Source organism: Trachemys scripta, chromosome 9 (assembly GCF_013100865.1).
Source record: "Trachemys scripta elegans isolate TJP31775 chromosome 9, CAS_Tse_1.0, whole genome shotgun sequence".
Classification (NCBI taxonomy): Eukaryota; Metazoa; Chordata; order Testudines; family Emydidae; genus Trachemys; species Trachemys scripta.
Genome location: NC_048306.1, coordinates 53,404,928 through 53,427,505, shown reverse-complemented (window position 1 = coordinate 53,427,505; position 22,578 = coordinate 53,404,928). Strand labels below are relative to the sequence as shown.

General features: G+C 55.1%; 1 protein-coding gene across 8 annotated transcripts in view; it reads right to left on the bottom strand.

Moving 5' to 3' along the window:
• DGKG (diacylglycerol kinase gamma) overlaps positions 1-22,578 on the bottom strand; it is a 132,559-nt gene that overhangs the window by 53,016 nt on the left and 56,965 nt on the right. For 7 of the 8 annotated variants that reach the window (XR_004647046.1, XM_034781014.1, XM_034781018.1 and 4 more), the window contains 10 exons: positions 17,424-17,541; positions 16,182-16,270; positions 15,313-15,429; positions 13,788-13,886; positions 12,075-12,188; positions 11,177-11,250; positions 10,545-10,619; positions 10,317-10,402; positions 9,325-9,414; positions 4,118-4,278 (listed from right to left, as the gene is read on the bottom strand). Coding sequence is in view for 7 of the 8 variants with exons in the window: in XM_034781014.1 (XP_034636905.1) it covers positions 4,118-4,278; positions 9,325-9,414; positions 10,317-10,402; positions 10,545-10,619; positions 11,177-11,250; positions 12,075-12,188; positions 13,788-13,886; positions 15,313-15,429; positions 16,182-16,270; positions 17,424-17,541 (1,023 nt within the window). In the remaining variant the exon portion in view is untranslated. The remainder of the gene's footprint in view (positions 1-4,117; positions 4,279-9,324; positions 9,415-10,316; positions 10,403-10,544; positions 10,620-11,176; positions 11,251-12,074; positions 12,189-13,787; positions 13,887-15,312; positions 15,430-16,181; positions 16,271-17,423; positions 17,542-22,578) is intronic. The other variant, XM_034781021.1, reaches the window with a different exon arrangement.

The following is a 22,578-nucleotide window of genomic DNA, read 5'->3' as shown; positions in this document are numbered from 1 at the left end:
CATATGGGTTTAATTTAATCAGAGAAACATCAAATCGAAGGCCCTGACTAAGCAAAGCACTTAAGTGTGGGCTTAACCTTCGATCTGAATTTAAATGCTTTGCTGAATTGCGGACTAAATGCCTTCACTCAGTCCCTGGGGAAGAAGGAGTTTGCCAATGGTTTGATTTGCCGATGGAAATTTCCTGGACATTTTCACGCCCATAGTAGAAGTAAGCACAAATTTCCAAACTTTTCAAAGTGCGGCCATCCCTCCTCCCGCTGGTGATTGCAACGCCCACCGCCCTTCCCAGCTGGTGGCTCCTACCATCCTGTGGCAACCACAGTAATTGTTTACAAAGAAAAATAGCCAATGTCTTTTTATCTGGCTTGATGCACTTTAGCAACCGGAAATAAACAGGAGAATGAGCATCATGGTCAACCAGAGCACAGTGTGAGAACCCCTGCTCTAAGATCTGTCTCACACAGGGCCAGGTTCTACCCCAGGCAGGGTATGCCCAGCTAAGAGAAAGGAAACTGAGAACCCACAGTCCACCCAGGCAAGAGTTAACTCACGTGTTTGCCTGACACACTCTTGCAGCAAGGTGTTGCTGGGGGGACTGGCCGTGCATGTAAAGATTTGCAGGATTAGGGTCTACAAGGCAAATCTGTGGAAGGGTGGGCACCCCCCCTTCAGTAGCAGGACTGGCACCCCCCCACACATTAAAAAGTAACAGTTATAAAAATCTCATTTAACAGCATTTTTGCCTTTTTCCTAGCCCAGACCCCAGCCCGTTCCCTTGTTTTTAAATCCTCCCCTAGTTGCATTTCATGCTGTCGTAAATTCTAGTCCTTTCCTGGTTGTTCATTCGAAATGTGGAAGAGTTACACTGCTGGCAATGTCCCAGCCCTTCCTTGCAGAGGGCACCCCAGCACATTGTGCCCAGTCCCTGCTGGCTGTGCATCAGCTCCAGGAGCACCACGGACATGGCCAGGCCATGGGGCAGCGGGAGGCTCCAGCTTTGTAAAGCCCCACTTTGGAGGAGGAACGGCTCTACACTGCCTCTCAATCCTGCCTTGCTCCATAGAGATGCTGATCAGAAGGTCACACCAGCAGGCTGGCTCCCCGCCTTCCAAAACGTGAAAAATAAAAATAAATGACATTTACTCTCCAGAGGGAAACAGCAACGTACCAAACGAGGGGAAGGTGCCCGTCAGATGCCGTGGTGGGAGGGGCTGGGAAGAGACTCATGCACTTGGGAGCCCATGTCTCATTGAGCCTTAGGCTCCTATGTCACTGATGCCCTGATCCACAAAGGGACCTTGGCATGGCGACTCTCAGCATCACCACACCTAACTAGGTGCCCAGAAAATCACAGGTACAACACTGGCATCCACACAGCCCGAGCTTGGCACCAGGGGCGGCTCTATGTATTTTGCTGCCCCAAGCATGGCAGTCAGGCAGCCTTCGGCGGGAGGTCCGCCAGTCCCGCACCTTCGGTGCCCCCGCCGCCAAATTGCCGCTGAAACCGCAGGACCGGCGGACCTCCCGCAGGTATGCTGCCGAAGGCAGCCTGACTGCTGCCCCCACAGCGACCGGCAGGCCGCCCCTCACAGCTTGCCACCCCAGGCATGCGCTTGGAGTGCTGGTGCCTGGAGCCGCCCCTGCTTGGCACCCAGATTCCTTGAATAATAAATGGGAGGAGATGGGCACTTAAGCATGGGCTCCAACAAAGCCAGAGCGATAGGCGGAGAGCTGCCTAAGCTAGCCAATGGGAGGTGGAGATGCGAGGGGTGTGTGCTAAGCCCCACCCCTCTTTAGGAGGGTGGGGCCTCAATCCAATTGTGGTTCTGGGCTTTAGGCACTTTTGAGACTTGTACCCCTTATATCATTCCCCATCTGCGAGGCTGATCATTGGTTTGGAAGAAAGAGTCATGCTGGATGAGTCAAGATGTGCTGCAAACAGCAGTGAGGACAGAAAAATGATGCCAAGTGACCGAGAGAGCATAGAGCGGTGATACTCAGACTGTGGCTTGGGACCTACGAGTGGCTCTTCAATGCATCTCCTGCGGCTCTTTACAGCCCATGATATTAAAACACTGTGGGATTTAATTAGTAACCAATCTAAGTTATTAACCAATCAGGATGTTTTTACTATGTTATTAACCAATTGTAGTTGATAAAATAATAATAGTTGGTCAGTCATTTTGCTGTGAGAATTATATATAAAAACTAAATGTTTCCCCATCATACTGTTTGAATATGAATATATAGTACTACAGAAAACGAAACCATGAATTCACACTCCTGTGGCTCTTTTGGGTAATTCTGATAGCTAATTTCCCCTGAGGTCTGAATATCTCTGGCTTAGACAGATGAACAGGGAATATCATCAGGAGAGTCCACCTGGAAAAATGCCAGCTAATCCAGCCAGGGATGCTAGCCAAACCCAGAGCTTCGCGGTGTATTTTGTGTGGCTTTTATCAGAGTTCACAGAGCTTCTCAAACCTAAAGGCTCAGTCAATACCCCTGGAAACTATCATTAGAGCCATTTCCTAGAGGTAAACTGAGGCACCAACAGGTTAGATTTTGAGATTAGACATTTGCCTGAGTTTAGAGAGGTTCTTGGGAGGAGCCAGGAATAGAAGCTATGGGCCAAAATCTGACCTGGTTTGAGCAGGTGTGATTCCACTGACAGCACTGGAATTACACCCAAGAGTTAAGCCAAGTTACGCAACTTCTGCCTTGTGACTGAGCTCTTGTTTGTCTTTTACTATTTGTCTGCCTTGTATGTGCAGAGGACAAGCTCCCAAAGGCAAGACACACACGATGCAGGGCCTCATCTGGGGTAAACAGGCATGAAAAAAGCACTGACAATTAACACCAGCCAAGGATCTGCCTCTCTGCATGCCTTACGCAACAGGGCCTGGCCACTGCCTTGGGTGTTTGCACACTGCTACAATACACATAGGACCAATAGGGCAGTTCCCTTTCGCCTGCCTCTCTATAGTTTATATCAGAGTGGAGTCACTTTTTTTGGAGGACACATCTCCACAGTGTAAACGCTTTAGGGCCCTGGGAGGATTTTCAGAAACACTCAGCGTTGGTGTAACTCTGTTCCCACTGGAGTTGCCTTTTGAAAAGCCCTCCTCTCTCTCCCCGGGTATGTAGGTGTCTGTAAAGCAGGGGGGCGCCCCACAAGTCGTACAGCGATCGGATACAGAGAGAGACAGCAGGGGACTGCTGCTGGGGTGATGACTTTGGATATCAGAATTATGTGGCCCCCAACGAGCGTGTTATGCTGCAGATCAGGGCGTAAGGTTGAAATCGGCTTCCCCAGGCCCAGGGTGAGAGATCGTAGCAGATCTCAGTGGGGGAGCAGCAATGGACTAGGTCAGAACTGAGGTGCCCTGGCAGAGACACCTTGGGAAGAGGCTATTATGGCAGCTTGGCTAGCACTTACTCCAGGTACTAACGTCTGCCTTCAGTTCAACCAGCATCGCTTTGCCAATCTGCTGTTACAAAGACGAAAGCCACTGATTTGCTGTCAAGCAATGTCAGTCTGCAGGAGGCCCTTCCTGAGCGGGATTTCCCACTGGGAATATCCCATCTCCCCCTGCTGTCGTGGCCTAGGCCTGCAGAGCCAGCAGCAGCCCCGCCTCTCCAGGGCTAGCTCTACAAAGTGCCCGGGGTACTGTCTGAGTGAGGAATGCCACTGCAAAATAGGGACCCGCTCCTGACTGACCTCAATGGGACTAGCTGGGTGAGGAGGGATGACTGCTGGGAGCCAGGCTGGTGGGCCGACTCGTTGGGCTGCATCCTAGACATTTGGAAAAGCATCATGAAAATGCTCCACAGGTCGCTGCACACTGCCGTTCCACGCAGCCTGGGCCCGTCGCGACGTGGGGTGAAGGGCTGTGACTCATATGTAAACCAACACAGGGCCACACAGTGACATCAAGCTACTGGCTGTGTGCCCAACATGGAAGGCATGGTACGGCCAAAGGGCTCTGCTATGCCAGTGTGTGTATGCCAGCCCAACACACCACTCCTCATTGATCCCGCCTCACCCTGGCTGAGCCAAGTCTGAGTAGACTCATTGTTCTCCTGCCGGAAGGGAAATCCCAGGACTACTTACCACACCTATGGAGAAATAGTTGTTGATGATGCTGTACGGGACAGGGTCTCCGTTCTCCTCCTTGTCCGTGGGGATCACGTCAATCCGCCACCGGTCCAACATGACCTCGATGCTGTGTTCAATGTCCTTCAGCACCTTCAGCAGGCTGCCCCCTTCATAACCTTGGGACGGACAAAGGATTGGATCACTGTTAGCACAAGAGAGATGCTCAGAGCAGCACAGTGACTGCCAACGGGACACATGGCAGTGCCACTTGGAGTCATGTGACGAGAGGGTTAACCGGGGCAGATGGCTAGTGTACACTTCCGCTGGCAATAGGTGGGACACACAGCCCAGTGCCATGCTGAGTTGGCAGGGGTCAATGGCGGCACCTGGGGCATGCTAAAGCATGGTCATCTGTAGTACAGAGACTTGCTCATGGCTGGTAGGGTGCAGCAGCAACCAAGGCTGGTGTTGTCAGCAAACAGGGCCCAACACTGCAATGGCAGATCAGGCTGCGAGGGCCTGACAACGACCGACAGGGTTGCTGGGAGGGACTAGGCAGGACCTGGGATCAGGGCAAAAAGGGGGAAGTTTGTGGGGTAACTGGCAGTGGGCAGGACTCAGCAGTTGTGGGGTCACTGGAAGTTCCATAGATGTTTCCCTGACCAAGGATCAAACCCAGGCCTCAGTGGGGAAGGCACCAAATTCTGACCACTAGACCATCAGGGAGACACCACACGCTGCTCAGCAGTGACTAGGGTCAGGGTCGGGCCTGTGGGGTCAGGGCAGAGATGGGTCGGGTCTGGGGGATCACTGGCAGAGATGGGTTAGGTCTGCAGGGTCAAGGCTGTAGGGTCAGGGCAGAGATGGGTTGGGTCTGGGGGGGTCATTGACAGAGATGGGTTGGGTCTGGAGGGTCAAGGCTGAAGGGTTAGGGCAGAGATGGTTCAGTTCTGGGGGGGCCAGGGCAGAGCTGGATCAGGTCTGGAGAGCAAAGGCAGAGCCAGGTCAGATTTGGGGGGCCAGGGCAGAGCCGTGTCGGGTCTGGGGGGCCAGGGCAGAGCCGTGTCAGGTTCGTGGTGCACTGGATGGGTCCCAGCAGGGTGCAGAGCTGAGAAGAGAGTAAACAGGACCACCCCTCCCTCCCCCCATGGAGTGCCATCACAGTTGCTGGAGGCGAGTGCTGCAGAGTGGGAGGAGGCTTTGTAAAGATTAGCTCCAGGTGGGAATAAATCCACTCACAGGAGTTCCCGGGCAAGCGGCAGAGCCCACCTGGACTCCCAGGGTTTTGGGGTTGGCCCCTCTCCATCTTGTTAGAACGGCATCCTATTCACTGGGCCCAGGCTGCCTATACACAGCAAAGAACACAGGCAGTTCACATGGGCCTTTGGGCCCTGTCCAGATTCACTGTCCAGGTTGCAGAGCCAGCTCTCTGGAACTGCAGGAGCGAGAGCTGCAAGTCTAGCTGGGAGCCAAGATGCGGCTGTTCCTAGCCCATGTCGAGTAACAACCAGGCCAGCAGCCCACATGGGTGGCCACAGCACCCACTCTCTGCTGAGGCTCTTCTCCAGGGCCCATCACCAGGGTATCCGAGAGCCTCCCACTGTCCCTTGGCCACAGGATGGGGACTGTGTGTGTGAACATCCTGCCTCTCCTCTGGTCTTAGTGCCTGTTGCTGTTGTTGCGGGAAGGCAAATTGCAAGGCTGGTATTTTGCTCAGAAGGCGGGGAGGCCTGGGGATCATTCTCACCTCCTCCAGCAGGACGTGCCATAGCCTCGGACCAGCTGCCAAGACAGCTCTCCTCTGCTGGCATGAGGCTGTGTCCGGGGGCTGCTCAGATCAGCGCTGCCGTGGATGTAACTGCTGGCGGAGCTCTCGGCCCCTTAGCAAGCCCTGCTCGTGGAGGTAACTCAGCCCAGTGGCACACCAGTGGGAACCCTGATCTCGAGGTGGATCTGCTGTTCTGCGGGGAGCTGGCGGCATGGGCGGAGCATGAGGTGGGGCTGGATGGCTGCTGGGTTCTGGCCCAGCTGATGTCAATGTCCACATTCCCAGCCCAGTCCAAAGCCAGCAATCCAGCACTGAACCATGAGGGCCTTGTCTCTGACCACGGCCCAGCATTCGGGGGCGCAGTCTTCATGCCAGCAGCAAGTGACAGGCTATTTTGGCAGCAGGAGCTATCTGCATGTCCAGAAGCTGCGAGGGATACTGACCAACTCCTGGCTCTGGACCGAGGAGACTATGGGAGCGCAGACTCCCTTGAGATCAGGAGCCGCTGTGGGGTGACCTGCTCTTCACACCTCTCCCCCTTTCTGCCAGGGCCACCTCTGTCTTGCTCAGGTTTAGCTCCCATCACCTGCTTCTCTGCCACATGTCAGGGACCAAGCTAGCTGGGTGATGGGCTGCAGGAGGGGCTGAGTTAGAGCCAGGTCAGTGTCCTCGAGCTCTGAGCCCGACCCACAAGGATCTCTCCTGTGCAGGGCTTACTGGCCGACCCCATGGGGATACGTGGGCTGGGGTCAGTGGTTTCGAAAGCTGCAGGAATCGGGAGTTGGAGTTGTTTTCTGTGGGGGTGTGAATAGCCCTTGTTAAGTGACTTTCCCACTCTGTCGTGCACGGTGATCAGGAGAGGCTGGTGGCCACAGGATCCCCTGGCTCAGATGCACACACATGGGAACCCAAGAGGGCAGAGGGCAAAGGGCAGATGAAGTGGTGGTGGAAACCCCAACTTGTGCAGTGGCAAGCTGTCCTGGTCAGGGAGAGTTGGCCTGGCCCAGGGCATGGGGAAGTTCAGAGCCAAAACGGAGTGTAAACACCCTGCTGTACTAGATCAGGGTGCTCCTGGAGAGGGGAGGGACAGCCGACTTCAGTTAGGGCTGAACCCAAACTGGGCCATCCAGCGCATCGCACGCTCCACAGGGCTCCATTTCCCGGCAGGGCATTTGCTGTTTCTCTGGCGCTCCAGTGTGGGAAGGGCTCAGTGTCTGCTGCAGTGCTGCCAGGCAGGAAAATCATTCAGCTTCGTGGGGGATTTCAGTGCGACACCCCAGGCCTCGCCCCCCGGAGGCTCAGTCCAGTGCTCATGGGCGCCCTGTGATTCCAGGCAGAGAGAGCAGCGAGCCACCCAGCAAGGCACTGGATTGGGGAAGTCCAGAGGGGACTGGATGGGAGGCAGAGAAGAGCCAGAAAAGGACGCCCAGGACAGCCAGGCCACTCTGGGATTTGGAAGACTAGAAGCCTAAGAAAAATCTGTCTTTCCAGTCAGAGCCTTTCCAATCCCACAGAGTGACGGCACCAGTCACAGACTGGATTAGAGCAGCACCTAACGTGACGTGCTGACAGGGGTCGGGGGGGGTGGGTGGGGAGAGAGAGGCTCAGTGCGCTAGATGCTGTATGTACATTCAGTAAGAGGCCGTCCCAGCCCCAAAGAGATCACAGCCCAAGCTGGCAAGACCAAGGGGGGAGAAAAGAATTGTCCCCCTGCTGTACAGATGGGAGGGACTGAGGCCCAGAGTGACTCGCCTGATGTCACCCAGGGATGGAGCTGGGAATTGAACCTGGATTGCCTAATTCCCCAGCCAGGGTCTAACACAAGCCCAGAAGAACTGGAAGTTGGAGAATGAAGAGCTGGGTTGTCAGAGTCTGAACGGTCTCTCCTCTATACTCTGCTCTCCCTGCTCAGAAGGACCGGGGAGCTAAGTGACAAGAACACAGCTACCACTAACAGCTCGGTGGAGACGCAGATGCAGACAGGTTAGCTTTGCAAACAATCAGGTAGAGAGGCCAATGCAGATGTATCACTTAATAACCCACAAAAATGGAGCCCACGTGACAAGGGCCTGTCACACTCTCTCACACACGCAGCCGGTTGCTGTACTTGTATGTGTGCCTCGCTCCCCCATCCCCTGGGCTGGTTTGTCTTCTCAGGCCTGCTCTGTGCACAGACTTGTGCTGGTTTAACTAAAAGTGGGTTATGGAGCCATTGCAGCCCACCATGTAGACGCTCTGATTTCTGTTTATATCTATGCAGCTGAACTCAGCTCCTTACCAGCTAAGCTATGCTGAAATTAGCGCACCCACCCAGGGCTTTGCACCTGTTTAACTACAGCAGTTTTGAAACTGACCAAAGTTAATCTGGCGCAACTCTCCTGTGTAGACAAGGCCCCAGAGCACAGCCTCTTCAGAGCAGGGACTGTGTCTGTGCAGAAACCACCGACTGCACTTGAGTGCAACAGCAGGCTAGCTACATGGAGTGAGGCGCTGGACGAAGGCACCATTGCTGTAAGAGATTGCCATTCTAACCGGGATCCTGTAGCTTGCTCCATGGACGTGGACTCCCATGCGATGCTCTGTGAGGGTGCTGAGGTCTGCTGGCTGGGACCATGTTACAGGATCGGGGCCTCAGCTGGGGTTTCATTTCTCCTTTGCTGGCATTCTGATGAAGCATCTGATAAACCATCCCCACATACCTACAGAAAGCCAATTCTCAGGCTATTTCAGGGGGATGATGTGGGGGATTGGAACCAAAACTGTGCCATGAAACGTGACTCTTGCAGCAGTGACGGAGAGAACTCCTTGTTATTGTTCCCTATTTATAGAAATAGCAGCTCTGATGTACGTGGTACACATGAGAGGAGAATAAGATAAGGTCCCAAGGAGCTCCCCCATCCCAGTTAGAGAGGTAACGTACTGCGAAATGACAATTCCTAGCTCTTCTATGAGGTAGATCTCAAAGCGCTTTACAAAGGAGGTCAGTGCAGATGGAGAAACTGAGGCACAGAGCATTAATTGGCCTGCATAAGGTCACCCTGCAGCAAAGCCAAGAATAGAACCCAAGGGTCCCAGTCCAGTGCTCTATCCACTAGGCCACACCCTCTCCCAAGGGTAGATGGAGGAGAAGCCCCTCACACCCCATAAGAATTTGAATCTTTTGTCTGGGCTGCCCAGCAGATCAGCTGTGTGTCTAGGAAAGCAGAGGGATGACTCACCAGGTACATTTTCAGCCTGATGCAGCTGAATTTGCTATGTTCACTAGCATTAACAGCAAGTCCTCGTGCACCTGGACGGCAAGCATGGTGGTGAGTTTGCGCCATGTGTCCACACATCCTGAGAAGGGACAGTTTGCCCCCCGGATGTACAGCATGTGCCTACAAAGGCAGCTTGGAAGTGTGTTCTGTGGTGCTTGGGGCGGAGTGGGCCAGCTGGCCAAGTCAGGAAGCCTCACCTCCTCCCCAGCGCAGACACCTGGCCAGGTCGTTGCCGGTTCCCAGTGGCAGGACAGCCACAGGGGGGTGCTTCAGCAAGTTCGCCTTGTCTGCAATGCAAAGAGAGAAGGCTGTTAGCACAGACACAAGCCAGCGGCCTCTCGGCTAAGTCCCTGTCCTATTATCCACAATGCAGGGGCTCCTGGGAAAGTGCAAAGAGCTGAAAACCAGACTCATCCTTTCTGGGAAAAAACAGAGTGATTCTGCTTCTTTGTGGCACTGCAGATTCCAGGGAGAGCCTGTGCCAGCGTGGAAATGGGGCAAATGCATGTGGACGCATGAGCATACCCGGGTAGCAAGCAAGTGTCTTCTACCCCTGCGATTCCATCCACAAGAGGGCAGCTTGCAGGCAGGAGCTAGTGTCCGATAGCTCAGCCTGCTTGCCAGGAGCTGCCAGAAGATGCCATTGGTAGGCGCCTCCTAACACGGGGCAGCAATAGCAGCTCAGAGGGATGTCTTCAGAAGAGAGCTCCGCACATCAGGGAGAAGCCGTGTGCCCCGGTGTGGCGGGCGGGCCACGGGGCAGAGTGTGGAGAGGGGTTCGACCCGAAGAGCCATGGGAGCATAGAGGAGCAGAGGGGAGGCTGCAGAACATGACAAGGACAGACAAAGCCAGAGGGTTGGCAGTGAGCAGGGCTGCAGTGGAAGATAAACCAGACAGCAGGAGGCAGGCACTTTCCCAGCACTGGGGAAGGCTTGGAGGCAGCAGGAAACCAGCACCAAGTCAGGCAGGAGAGAAGAGAGCTAGGGCAGAATGGGGACCTGCTGCCCCTTAGCCTATTTTCTGGGAACGTGCAGGTCTGCTCCCACCACAGGGAGTCAGACCAGCGAGCTCCATCACAGCGTCTTATCCAGGTTACAAGCGCGGCTGCTCCATGGTGCAGCAGCTTACAGAGCTCCTTAGCTCAGGTCTCTTGGGCACATACACAGTGCACTTGTGATCCCAAGTTACCTATGCAGTCCAGGATCCAGCCAACAGTCCCATCCCCGCCGCATGCCAGGACACGAAAGTCTGGGGCGTCACGGAAAAAATTCAATCTGGAAAGTGGAAGCACAAGGAGGGAGAGTCAGGTGATCACAGGAGATGGCTTATTGCTGGCAGGGGGGTGGGAGAGGATGACAGAGGCAGGGAGAGGTAAGGATGGGGTGTGGGGACGTGGGTTGTCTATCATCTCCATACCCAGGAGTCGGTCCCCCTCGGTCCAGGTTGTACACTTGTCTGGGGTTGAGCAGATAGTGGAATTTCCGAAGGACTCTGTGGAAATAGAGGGCGAGTGAGAGACGGAAACAGAAGGAAACTATCCCTGGAAACAAAGGAGAGCCATGCAAATGGGCTGTCTGGCCTAGAGGATGCGGACAGGGAATCCACCCACAGGGCAAGGCTGGCACGGGGCAGATCCCATTGCAGAAACCCCGGCCAGAGCCTGGCACCAGGAGGGGCTGCTGTTGCTTACTCTCCATCTTTGCTCATTATGTGGGGCTCCTAGCAACGCACAGAGAGGAAGAAAAGTCAGCAGCAATAGCTCAGTGCCCCAGGGAGCCGGGCATCCCGAGCACTCCCCACTGTACAGCGATTTCACCCAAACATCTCGTGGCTGGCAGGTGAAGGACAGCCCCGACTAGCTCCAGCTCACCCATATCGCCATGGTTAGTAACAGGGCCCCCAGTCTGCCCCAGGGGCACCTGTGCAGATTGCCTCTGTCCCAAGCAGCTCCCATCATCGCTACCTGCCCCCAAGCTCCCCAGATCCATAGGCCTGACTGGGAAGGAAGCAAATGCTCAGCCAGTGCCTCCAGGGAGCAGAGAACGTACCTTTCTCCTTGTCTCCCTCCACTCTTGGGATTCACGAACACCAGCAGAGGGTGGGTCCCGGGCCTGGGGGTGATCTGAAATGCAAAGAGCAGAACACGGCCCGCCCGTGAGACATGTATGAAAACCACCCATCCATGGGCGGGGGGGGGGGGGGGGGGGGGGGGGGCCTCGGATGAGCTCGAGTCATGAGGCCCTGCTGCAAGACGGGATGGTCCATGCTCTCAGTAAGGGAGGAGAGAACCCCACACGGAGGAAGGCACCAGCGAGGGACACGGAGCACAGGCTCCACACCATGGCTCCACGCCCAGTGGGGAACTGCCCAGCCGATAATGGGGGACACGACAGGGCAGAGCCATGTGGCTGCTCAGCTCTGCCTGCCGATATTCATCATTAACGATGTGCGTCATGATACAGGCCCCAGGCCCATTGCCCCAGGTGCTGTCCAAACACAGAACAAAGAGACGGTCCCTGCCTGCAGTCTATATTACAGATGGATGCAAGAGACGGACGGGGAGCACAGGGAAACAGTGAGATGATACTAGCACCATAAACTGATCGTTCACTGGCGTTTCTGAAGCTGCGCCTCAGAAACAACAGGCTACACAAAGGAGAAATAAAGGCCATTGTGGGGAAAGGATCGTAGGGTCATTAACACGCCAGGACAGACTGTCCCAGAGTTCATTCCAATACCCGGAAGTCAGTAGACACAAGCAGAGCTGGCCAGCAGGGGTAACGTGACCCCAGCCAGCCATCAGAGTGCATGAATAGTCTAGCTCCCTGTCAGACCCTCATCCCCTGCTGGCCTGGGCCTGAGACTTCAGCACCCTGCCCCTGGGTTTCTCACTCCCAGGCCAGCATCTGAGCCTCCTGGAGACCAAGGCAGCTCAGAGCCACCTACCTGCAGGCCGTGCCCGTCCAGTGTGGTGGTATTGAATTTGGTCTGGGCGGTGTCATCTGGACAGGTGCTGGCAGGGGAATCGCTGTCTGATTTCCTGGGGTGGGACTGCCTGTCCTTTTAGAAGGAAAAAGATGCACGGAATCTAACACACGAACGAAGAGCGGGGCTAAGAAGGGGCATTTGTTTGTCAGACTCCAGCTTCCAGGATTGGTCTGGCAGAAACAAGTCCCCATGGGGGCAGGAGGGGCTGACGGCCCTGCAGTTTCCATGACAGTGGCCATAGCGTAGGCACAGGCCCAAACACCCTGACTGAGAGCCGAGTCACAGACCTGGAAATCACACGCCAAGGCAACAGCCACACCCAGCACAACCGCAGCCTGCAAGCATTGCCCAGGATCCACCGAGCCTCACTCCAATAGTGCCATCCCCAGAGAGCACACACCGAAGGACGGGAGATGCCTCTGCATGGCACAGCCTGAGCTGTGATCTGCTGGTTTCTTCCATAGGCCCAGTTACAGCCTGCTATATGGTGGGGGAAGACATCTGTGTGTACATGGTTATAATAGGCCAAGCGCCTGGGCCATGGTGGCCCTGCCCCTTTCCCTCCCTCCTGGGAGTGGGCTTCTGCTGGAAGTTTATGCTTATTTATTATGTGCCATGCAGGTGCCCATGCGGCTGAGGAGGCGGTATCTGCTACTCAGCTTCCCGGGTCCCTTGGACTCCCCAGGGAGATTATCGATGAACCTGGAAGCTGAGAGGCAGATACCACCTCCTCAGCCACCCCGGAACCTACATGGCCCATATAAAAGCTCAGTGTTCTCCGCCAGCCACTGCCTGGCTGCTCCTCTCCAGCACTCCACCCCCCACCCCAGAGGTCCCCGCCATCGCTCGCTGGTTCCTCCTCTCCTTCCCACTTGGTCCCCCTGCTGCCGCCTCCGGAGTGGTGGGGGGAGGGAGAGAGGAGGGATTCACACTTTGAGCAGCGGTGGTGGGGCGGGCTGAACAGGGAGGAGGAGGGAAGGAGAGGAGAGACACACGCAGCAAATGGGGCTGAGCAGGGGAGGGGACGGGGCCTGGGGTAGAGCAGGGATGGGGCTTGGGGTGCAGTGTGGACAGTGTTGTGGAAGGAAGAAGTGGGGGACAGGGAGCTAGCCTCCCCCAGGGGAAGCTTCACCAGCCATCTATGTGTGTGTGGTTTTGCTGGGCGGTGTGCACTGCAAAGCTGAGCTGATCCTTTGAAAGCCACAGTGTAATTGGACAGAAGAGGTTTCTTTCTGTTCAGTAAGGCCAGGGATGTTGTGGGTATGAGGAGATGTGCACTCTTTACCCATCCGGCGCATGGCAGAATAGCATTTTCATGATATTTGCAGTCACAACCTTGCAAATTAAAGAAGCAAGGGGTGGTCAGAGTTAAGGTTGTGCCTTGCGGTTCCTTGAGGGGTGCCCTGCGGGCGGCATCGTGTCTGTTGCTAGAGGAGTGAGCATGCTGCAGGGCTGCGATGCTACTGGGCTGATGCAGGTCTACTGGTATCGGGCTGGGCTGAATGCTGCCTTGCCTTGGGATTGCCTTGCTCCGCGGGGCTTGCAGGGTGGAGCCATGCACTCAAGCAGACGTAGCTTTGAGTTCCCACAGGTTTCTGGGGGGGACATTGAAGAGGGCATGTGCATGCCCGTGCCCCTCACTGCCGTACGGGCCGGAAGAGACAGACATACCAGAACCACTGGGCAGATGTCAGAAGGCAGCAAGATGTGGTCCTTGAGTTGCCCCCCATCACACTCTGGCTTCACGTGGGAGGCACATTTGTTGTGAAGCTGGGAAGAGAGAGGAAGGCTTGTGAGAGCGTGACCGCCTCCCCTCTCCGCCCCTCCCCTCTGGGCAGCTGGCCTCCTGGCTCTGGCTCTCCAACCCTTTGAGCTGACAGCATTATGCATGGAAGCCCCAAGCACTACAGACCAGAGAGCCCTGACACTGTAATATGGGCTGAAGCAGGGGGAGCAGAGTTCAGCTGAGGGGTTTTCTACCCCCATGACAATCGCTCTCTGCATTAGCTCTCCCCACTTTCCTGCTTCCTGGAATCCCCTCGTCTCATTCTGTCCCTGCTTGTTTCCACCCTCTTCCCGTTGCCCTTATTGCGTCCCCCCCTTCACCGGGATCTCAAGGGAAGAGGGCTCAGGGCTGCTCTACTACATGTCACAGTTTTGAACAATATTTTGTCCGGTGCCATTTTTGGGGGAAGGGATCTCCGGAACGTGCCATTGCAGGAGAACTGAGACAGAGTTTTTCCGCTTGCCAGCTGCCCTCCTTGGCTCAGGTCAGTTTCCCCACAGGCAGAGCATGAAACTAACAAGAGCCTTCCTGGCCTCATTCGAATTTCTGCCATGGAACACGGATTTTGCTGCAAGGGGCATTGTGCCGATGGAAGGGTCGTGATCTGCTCCACGCCTAAGTGCCACTGTGGCGGGGAAAGTGATGTGTTGTGGGTTCCTGCAGCACAATGCCTGAGCTGTCAAATCCTCGGCCCGGCGCTAGGGAGTGCCAGGGTGACTGTCCCTCCCCAGGCTGCCTCTCAGATCTCATCTCTAACCCGAAGGAAGAGACGGTTAAAGTGGGCTGGGAAACCAACTGAGGCTTCTCCAGGCCTGCCACAGCCTTTCCCTCCCACTGGCAGAGGCCATTGCCTGTATTTGTCATGCTGGCACAATGGGCCATGGGACTTGTCAGACCCTGTGGGAGTGCCGCCAGGGCAGTAGAAGAGCTTGAGGAACCCAGTTCTCCTGGAGAGCTGGCACCATTCTCCTCCCCCTCGCAGAGCCTGTACATTGGGCCACCTGTTTCGGCTGCAGAGTGAGCCCAGTGCTGATGGCAGTTGCTCAGTCACAGCCTGAAAAGACACAAGCTTCCCCTGCAGCCCCCGCTGGCAGACCTGGACCCAGATATAGTGGGGTCACAGGAAGGTCATTCATTTTTCATACCGAGCCAGCCGCTGGCTTCTCAGTGGAGACCCTCAGCACTCACGGTGACAGCAATTCATAGGAGGGCTCACAAGGAACGGGGTGGGCACCAGCTCATTTCACACAGGCCAGCAGCTCTCCTTCTACTTGCCAGGCGGTAATGGGCTTTTGAACACTCCTGACATGGGCTGGTAACCTAGGAACAAACGGTTTTGTGTATCCTACCCCACCCGGGGCCATTCAGTCTCCCTGACATCCCTGCACAGCGTCCCCTCCACGTACTCACTGTGATTTGACACCATGCACAGTGTAGCCCGGTAATACCCTGGTAGCACTTGATGCTTTTGTGGCACCTGTCACACTTGACTGGGGAGTTCCCCTCGATCCAGGTGTGCTGCATGACCTGAAAGAACAGGCGAGAAATGAAAGAGAGACGGCGCCATCTGGGCCAGCATTGAAGCCCAGAGGCTAACGGGCAATGGGAATTGGGCACACAGGGAATCTGTTGAGTCAAAGGTCTCTCAGGAGACCCTGGATAAACAGGGGTCTGGACTGCCACTGCCCCGTTCCCTTGGACACTAGCCTGCTTTGCACACCAGACGGCGCTGTCCTGTTAAAAAGAGCTGCTCTGCGAAGTTCTCTGACATCTCTCTTTGCCCTGTTCTGCGGGGGTAACTGGATGTAGGCTGTTCCTGTATGGCCAGCCAGCCACGGGGAAGGCTGCCAGCCCCATCCTCTGCTGCTCCCCCTCCTTGGGAGAGCCAGCGCTATGATAGCTTTGGGGAGCCTGGCACGTAGAGCAAACCATGGGAACCTAAGTGATCTGCAGGTTAATGGGAAGGGGTGGTTATGTGGGGGGGAACGGGCCCCATCCTCACTGTCCCCAGTATCCATTCTGGTGGAGCTTTGGTCCACTCCCAGCTGGATCTCAGGTGAGTCCATTGGCCAATAGTCTGCTAACCCCCCAGCTAAGGTAGAGCGGGGGCTTTTAAAGCTTCACTCATCTCCCCTGCTGAGCACAGGTACACAGTTGAGCTGCCAGCCACTCTCACAGGAAAATCCCACGGCTGTCTCCAATAACAGCACATCCTGCATGGGCGTTAGCAGAGCTGGAAGGGAAACCAGTCAGCAGTCGTGCACACACATGCTACTCACATTGGTGTTCCTCTTGGATTTCACGTATGTGCTGATGCACGAGGCAATCTCTTTGGACACACACCGTTCATGGACGGTATATTTACAAACTGCAGCAGAAAGGGGAAAAGAAGTCAGCTGTGACCCCTCGGTGCATGCACGCTGCATCCACTTCAGAGCCGCCCCAGGATACAGACAAGAGCCAGAGCTCCCATGCATCCAGGTGATGCGTTGCGTTGGCCACAGCCAGAGTCAGAGCAGGGAGGGAAGTAGTGGGAGCTACCCACCACCTCGCTACCATGTGAAGGAGTGGGCTGCCTGTTAGCTTATGAAACAGAATGGGCCAGAGCCTGCAGGTTTCCAGCAGCACATGCTGGGTAAGACTGAGCACCTTCAAACTCCACTGACCTCCAGGGGGAGCTAGGCACTCACTGCCTCCCAGGCACTGCTCCGCAGTTGCAGGCTCAAGCCTCTATCATCGAATTAACAGGAGAGCAGGAAGCCTGGAGGAAGATGCTGCAGGGAGGGGAGAGCAGCACCCCCTGCTGGCAGAGATGAGTGATGGGCACCGTATAACTGTCTAGGGAGCTGGGGTATCGAGCCTGACCATGAGCACTTTGGAGGACCCAGCGGAACTCAGCAGCTGCGAGGAGAACAGGACCCCAGTGTAGCGGTTATCTAGGCCCTGGACCTTGGGAAGAGGGGTGCCTTACTGGGAAGGAGGGATTGTTTGCCTGGCTGAGTGTTAATGTTGACACTCCATTCTCAGCTCTCCCGGGTTGGGGCAGGACACTCCAGGCAGGGGAGAAAGACCTGGACTAGGGGAAGATTTTACATTACTTGGGCAAAGCCGGGTGAGTTAGGGATCGAGGTTCAGACTAATCTCTGAATTTCCCAGCCTTTGGAGACTGCAGTCAAACATGTCAAGTTACCCAAATGAAGCTTTTGTTGTTAAGGATAGGAAAGCAAGAAAGGGCCAGAGCCCCGTTATCTGGGGCCGGGGTTATAGACTCATAGACTTTAAGACCAAAAGGGACTATAGTGATTTAGTCTGGCCTCCTGCACATCACAGGCCACAGAACCTCACCCTCCCACTCCTGCAATAGGCTTGATTTCCTCGGATGCTTGTGGCACCCAAAGCATCCTGAAAGAAATGGACAAGGGCTGTGCTGCAAATCAAGGGCAGGGGTTGAACGCTGGTCAGTGTGCTGCAGTACGACAGGCCATACATGGGGCACAGAGGGCTAGGAGAGTGGGACTCACAGGAGCAGCACAAGCCCTGTTTCCGGACCCCCAACAGCATGGTGCGACAGAAGTTGCAGTAGGCAGGTTTCTTGAAGTGCTTCAGTCTCCAGGCATGCTGCCCATCGTCCTTCACATTCTGCAGGCAAAGCACAGCGGGAGTTAGGGAGAGGCACAATGGGGGTCTGGGGTAGATGGGGCAGCAATTCGCTGACACCAGGGACTGTTCAAGGTCCATTCTGGAGAAGGCGGCTGATCTGCTTGTGCTTTTCCACTGTGTGTTTAAGGACAATAGCGAGTCATTTGGGTAGCTTTACCCATTTCTCTCCATTGCTCATAAAAGCTCCCTAGAGTCAAACACTGACAAACAAAGTCCCCCTCCCCCGACTTCTTCCCATTAGCAAACTGGGAGGGTGTCTCTAGCAGGATCCCACAGGGGTCAGTCCCGTATCCGGTACTAGACCATATTTTCATTAATGACTCGGATAATGGAGCGGAGAGTATGTTTATACAATTTGCGGAGCTGGGAGGGGCTGCCAGCATTTTGAGGGACAGGACTAGAATTCAAAATGACCTTGCTAAATTTGAGAATTGGTCTGAATTCACCAAGATGAAATTCAATAAAGACGAGTGCAAAGTACTTCACTTAGGAAGGAAATATCAAATGCACAACTGCAAACTGGGGAATAACTGGGTGGGTGATAGTACTGCTGAAGAGGACTGGGGGTAATAGTGGATCACAAATTGAATATCAGTCAACAATGGGATGCTGTTGCAAGAAAAGTGAATATAATTCTGGGTTGTATTAACAGCAGTGTCGTATGGAAGCCACAGGAGGTAACTGTCCCACTCTACTCGGCACTGGGGAGGGCTCAGCTGTGTCCAATTCTGGGTGTCTCACACTAGGAAAGATGAGGACAAACTGGAGAGAGTCAAGAGGAGAGCAACAAAAATGATAAAAGGTTTAGAAAACCTGACTGATGAGGAAAAGCAAAAAAACTGGGCACGTTTAGTCTTGAGAAGAGAAGACAGAGGGGGGACCTGATAACAATCTTCAAATATGCTAAGGGCCATTATAAAGAAGATGGTGATCAACTGTTCTCCATTTTCTCTGAAGGGAGGACAAGAAGCAATGAGATTAATCCGCAGCAAGGGAGATTTAGTTTAGCGATTAGGAAAAACTTTCTAATTATAATGTAGTTAACTCTGGAACAGCCTTCCAGCGGAGGTAGTGGAATTGCCTGTCTGCTGGGGAACCTGGAAATCCCTGAAGATAAGGTTGTCCCTTTGGGTATGTCTACACTGGAGCTGGAGGTATCATTTCCAGCTCGAATAGACATACCCGCTCTGGCTCTGACCAAGCTAGCGTGCTAAAAATAGAAATATCACTGCAGCAACGTAAAGGGTGGGATGGGACAACCACCCAAGTCTGTGCCTCGGGTTTCAGACAGGATCATACTTGGGGTGACTAACCCATCCAGCTGCTCATGTTGCTGTGGCTACACTTCTATTTTTAGCATGCTAGCTCTATGAGCTGGAAATCACACCTCCCGTGTAGACGTACCCATAGTGTGCCAGGCAAAGAGATGTACAGGTTAAACCATTACATAGAATATGCTTCACATCTAGCTTTCTGGTTTGCTAGATCCTCCTGAACAGGTGGAAATACGGCAGCTTGGTACCTACATACATGGACACGTTCCTTATTAAAGATAGCTTGGGGGAAGACCACGCCATAAACAAATACAAAACCATCCGGCACTATTCAACCTTCTTCCAATATTAGGTGGATAAGAACACTCTGAACCAACAGCCCCATGATGCTGGCTGCCATCTCTTATTTTCTGGGACTGTAAAGGCCACCATTTCTGTACTGAAGAATCCTGGCTCGCTTCCGTATAAACAGTGGGGCTCCAGTCATCCAGCGATCTAGAGAGGAATTTCCCAGATAGATAGTCTCTCTCTCAATCTCTCACACACTTGAGTTTAACAAATAATTCATTTCACTCATTTTGCCTCTTTCTGTTTACCAGCTGCCCACAAGTAGCTTACAATTGATTCCAATGTATTTGCTATGCAAAGTCATTTGCTGAACAATTAAAGCAAATCCCTGCTCAGCCTGTGCCCAGTTTGTTCAACCTTCAAGCTGTGCTGATTCTAGAGAGATTACACACGATACGTTTGTGTTCCCTGATTGGATGAGCACAGCTCTTCCGCTCATGTTTAAGGCACAAGCACTTTCCAATAGTCTTAAAGTTCCCTGTTCCCTTCAACATTCCTGCCAGTCAGTTTGTTCGCTAGCTTATCTGGGGAGGTCAAACACAAGAAGGGGCACAAACACAGCTGCAGTGAATGCGTTTCACATTTCAAATGACTACGGACAGCAAATTTTACTGGGATGAATTCAGGCCTAATATACACTTTAAATAAAAAGAACTTCATCAGAATGAATGATTAACCTCTGGAAGTCAGGAAATACCTTAACTCTGTCCCTTGTACTTCATCACACAGTGAATCAGTCCCATAGCAGACACGGGGCTATCATCAAGTATTTGACCTACTCTTCACATTTTTGAAATGATTAATAATAAAAAAAACTCTTCCACATGCCAAACAACAAGCCTGATGTGCTTGAGATCCCAAATCGCTGAGACAACAGAGAGACTGAAATCTTAGGTGGGAACCAGGGGTGCTGGAAGGGCGGGGAGGGAGCCATGGCAATAAGGGTGAGCAACGGGAGGAAGGGGAGAGGTCTTGGTGGGGGGGGAGAGGTGGCATGGGGCAGGGTCTCGGGGGAAGGGGCAATGCTAGGGCAGTGCCTCAGGAGGAAGGGGTGGTGTGGGGGCAGGGCCTCGAGGAGGGGCAGTGTGAGGCGGTGGGGCCACGGTTTTGGGTGCCGATGGGTCCCCCACTGTTAGGAAGCTTCTGCTGCCCTGGTGGGAACACCTTTTAACAGTCAGCCAAAAGCACTTTTCTCTTTCAGGATCTAAAATCTCTGTCCTCAGGTAGGGTTACCATATTTTAATTTTTAAAAAGGAGGACACTCCATGGGGCCCTGGCCCCACCCCAACTCCGCCCATTCCCCGCCCCAGCCCCGCCCCAACTCTGCCCCCTCCCCTGAATGCTCCGCCCCCTGCTCCTCCCCATCCCCTGCTTCCTGCGAATCAAATGTTCGCGGGAAGCCTGAAACAGGGAGGCAGCAGGTAAGCTGGGGCTGGGGCAGGGTGCAGCGCGGCCCTGTCCGGCCCCCCTGGTCGAGCGGCTCCCTCTGGCAGCCGGCCGACTGGCCCAAGCCAAGAGGCTCTGGCCCCGGCGTCTCCGCCCGGCTCGGGCCCTGGGGTGCCGGCCCCCGGCCAAGTGCCCGCACCTCCAGCCGAGCACTGCGCCGGCCCCCGGCCAAGTGCCCACGCCCCCGGACCCGGCTTCGGCCGAGCACTGCGCCGGCCCCCGGCCAAGTGCCCGCGCCCCCGGCCGAGCACCGCGCCGGCCCCAGCCCCCAGCCAAGTGTCCGTGCCGCTGGCCCCGGCCCTGGCCGAGCACCGCACCGGCCCCCGGCCAAGTGCCCGCACTGCCGGCCCCGGCTCCAGCCGAGCACCACACCCCCGATCCCGGCCGAGCACCGCGCCGGCCCCCACCGAGCACCGCGCCGGCCACCAGCCAAGTGCCCGAGCTCCCGGCCCTGGCTCCGGCCGAGCACCGCGCCGGCTCCGGCCTCCGGCCAAGTGCCCGCACCGCCGGCCCCGGCTCCGGCTGAGCACCGTGCCAGCCCCCGGCCAAGTGCCCGCGCCCCCAGCCCCGGCTCCGGCCGAGCACCGCGCCAGCCCCCGGCCACGCACCCACCGCTCCAGCCCCTGCTGAGCACCGCGCCGGCCTCGGGCCCCGCACTGCTGGGCCCTTCCTCCCTATTTTCCCGGACATGTCCGGCTTTTGGGGATTTCCCCCTGGACAGGGATTTGAGGTCCAAAAAGCTGGACATGTCCAGAAAAATCCGGACGTATGGTAACCCTATCCTCAGGTGTCTCTCCTTAGAGCTGCTGATGCCACTGGCAGCTGGAGCAGCATGGCCCACCATGCACTGGACGCTATCAGACTAGACCACAGAACACAGAGAAGCCTCAGAGCCTGAACTCAGGCCTTGGCAAGTAGGTGAAGAGAGACTGTCTGGAAAAGTTTTGGGCCATATTCATCCCTGGTGTAACTCTGGCCTTTTAAAATGTATCTGAGCTGCCGTTTCCCCCCATGCCCACGTACTGCCTGTGAATTGGGACTTTAAAAAGATTTTGTATTTGCTGATTTTCAAGACCTCTCTTCCAGGCTAGCTCCGCAGTTGAGGCAAGGCAGTGATGCCAGCTGAGGAGCTGGCCTGCAGTGGCTCCCTGCCATTCCAGCCTGTCCCTCCGAAGACATTCGAAAGGACAGTTTTGTCTTTAAGGAAGGCCCCATTCATTTTCTATCTAGTCACCGAGCAGCCTGATTCCTGTCAAAGGGCTGGCTCTGTGCCGCACATGCACTCCCCACAGCAAGGCTGGAAGGAGGGTGAGAAGACATGGTTGCAAGTGTTCAGTTTGTGAGGCTCTGGTGCCCTCCTGTGGTCCTAAGCTGCCCTCTGAATGTTGCACCAGCTGTCCCCAGCATCTGACCTTTCTGCCTAGCTCCTTTGTGACCATTCATTGTCTAATCCCCGTCAACGCTGCCATTACAAATCACAGGCAGTAATCAGACCAGCCTGCCCCCATCAGAAAGCAGGGTGGTTTTCCTGCTGCCCCCGGGCAACACCTGAGCGTGAAGGCGTCTGTATCAAGGGGGGTCATTCGAACACCACACATGCACAGCAGAGCGGGTAGGTACAGAATAATGGCCCCAGGGTGATATGCAAGTGGAGATCTTCCCGGGCCCTTGCTGGGACACTGGCCCAGTGCAGCCATCTTAGAGGTGAACTCACACCTGGGATGCTGCCACAAAGCACATGCCAAATGGAGTCCTTGGGAAGGCCACAAAGGAGCTCTGCAGGGGCTGTAATGTACCTGGAGTGGGGTGAAGGAGAAGCAAGCCCTGCATAGCTTGCCCTGGCTAGCCAGCATAGCCACTCTGTCCCAGTGTTCATTTCCACCCTGGCGTGGTCAGAACCCTATTCTCCGGGCAGAGTTGTTGCAGGAAGGAAGTGTTCTCCTACCCC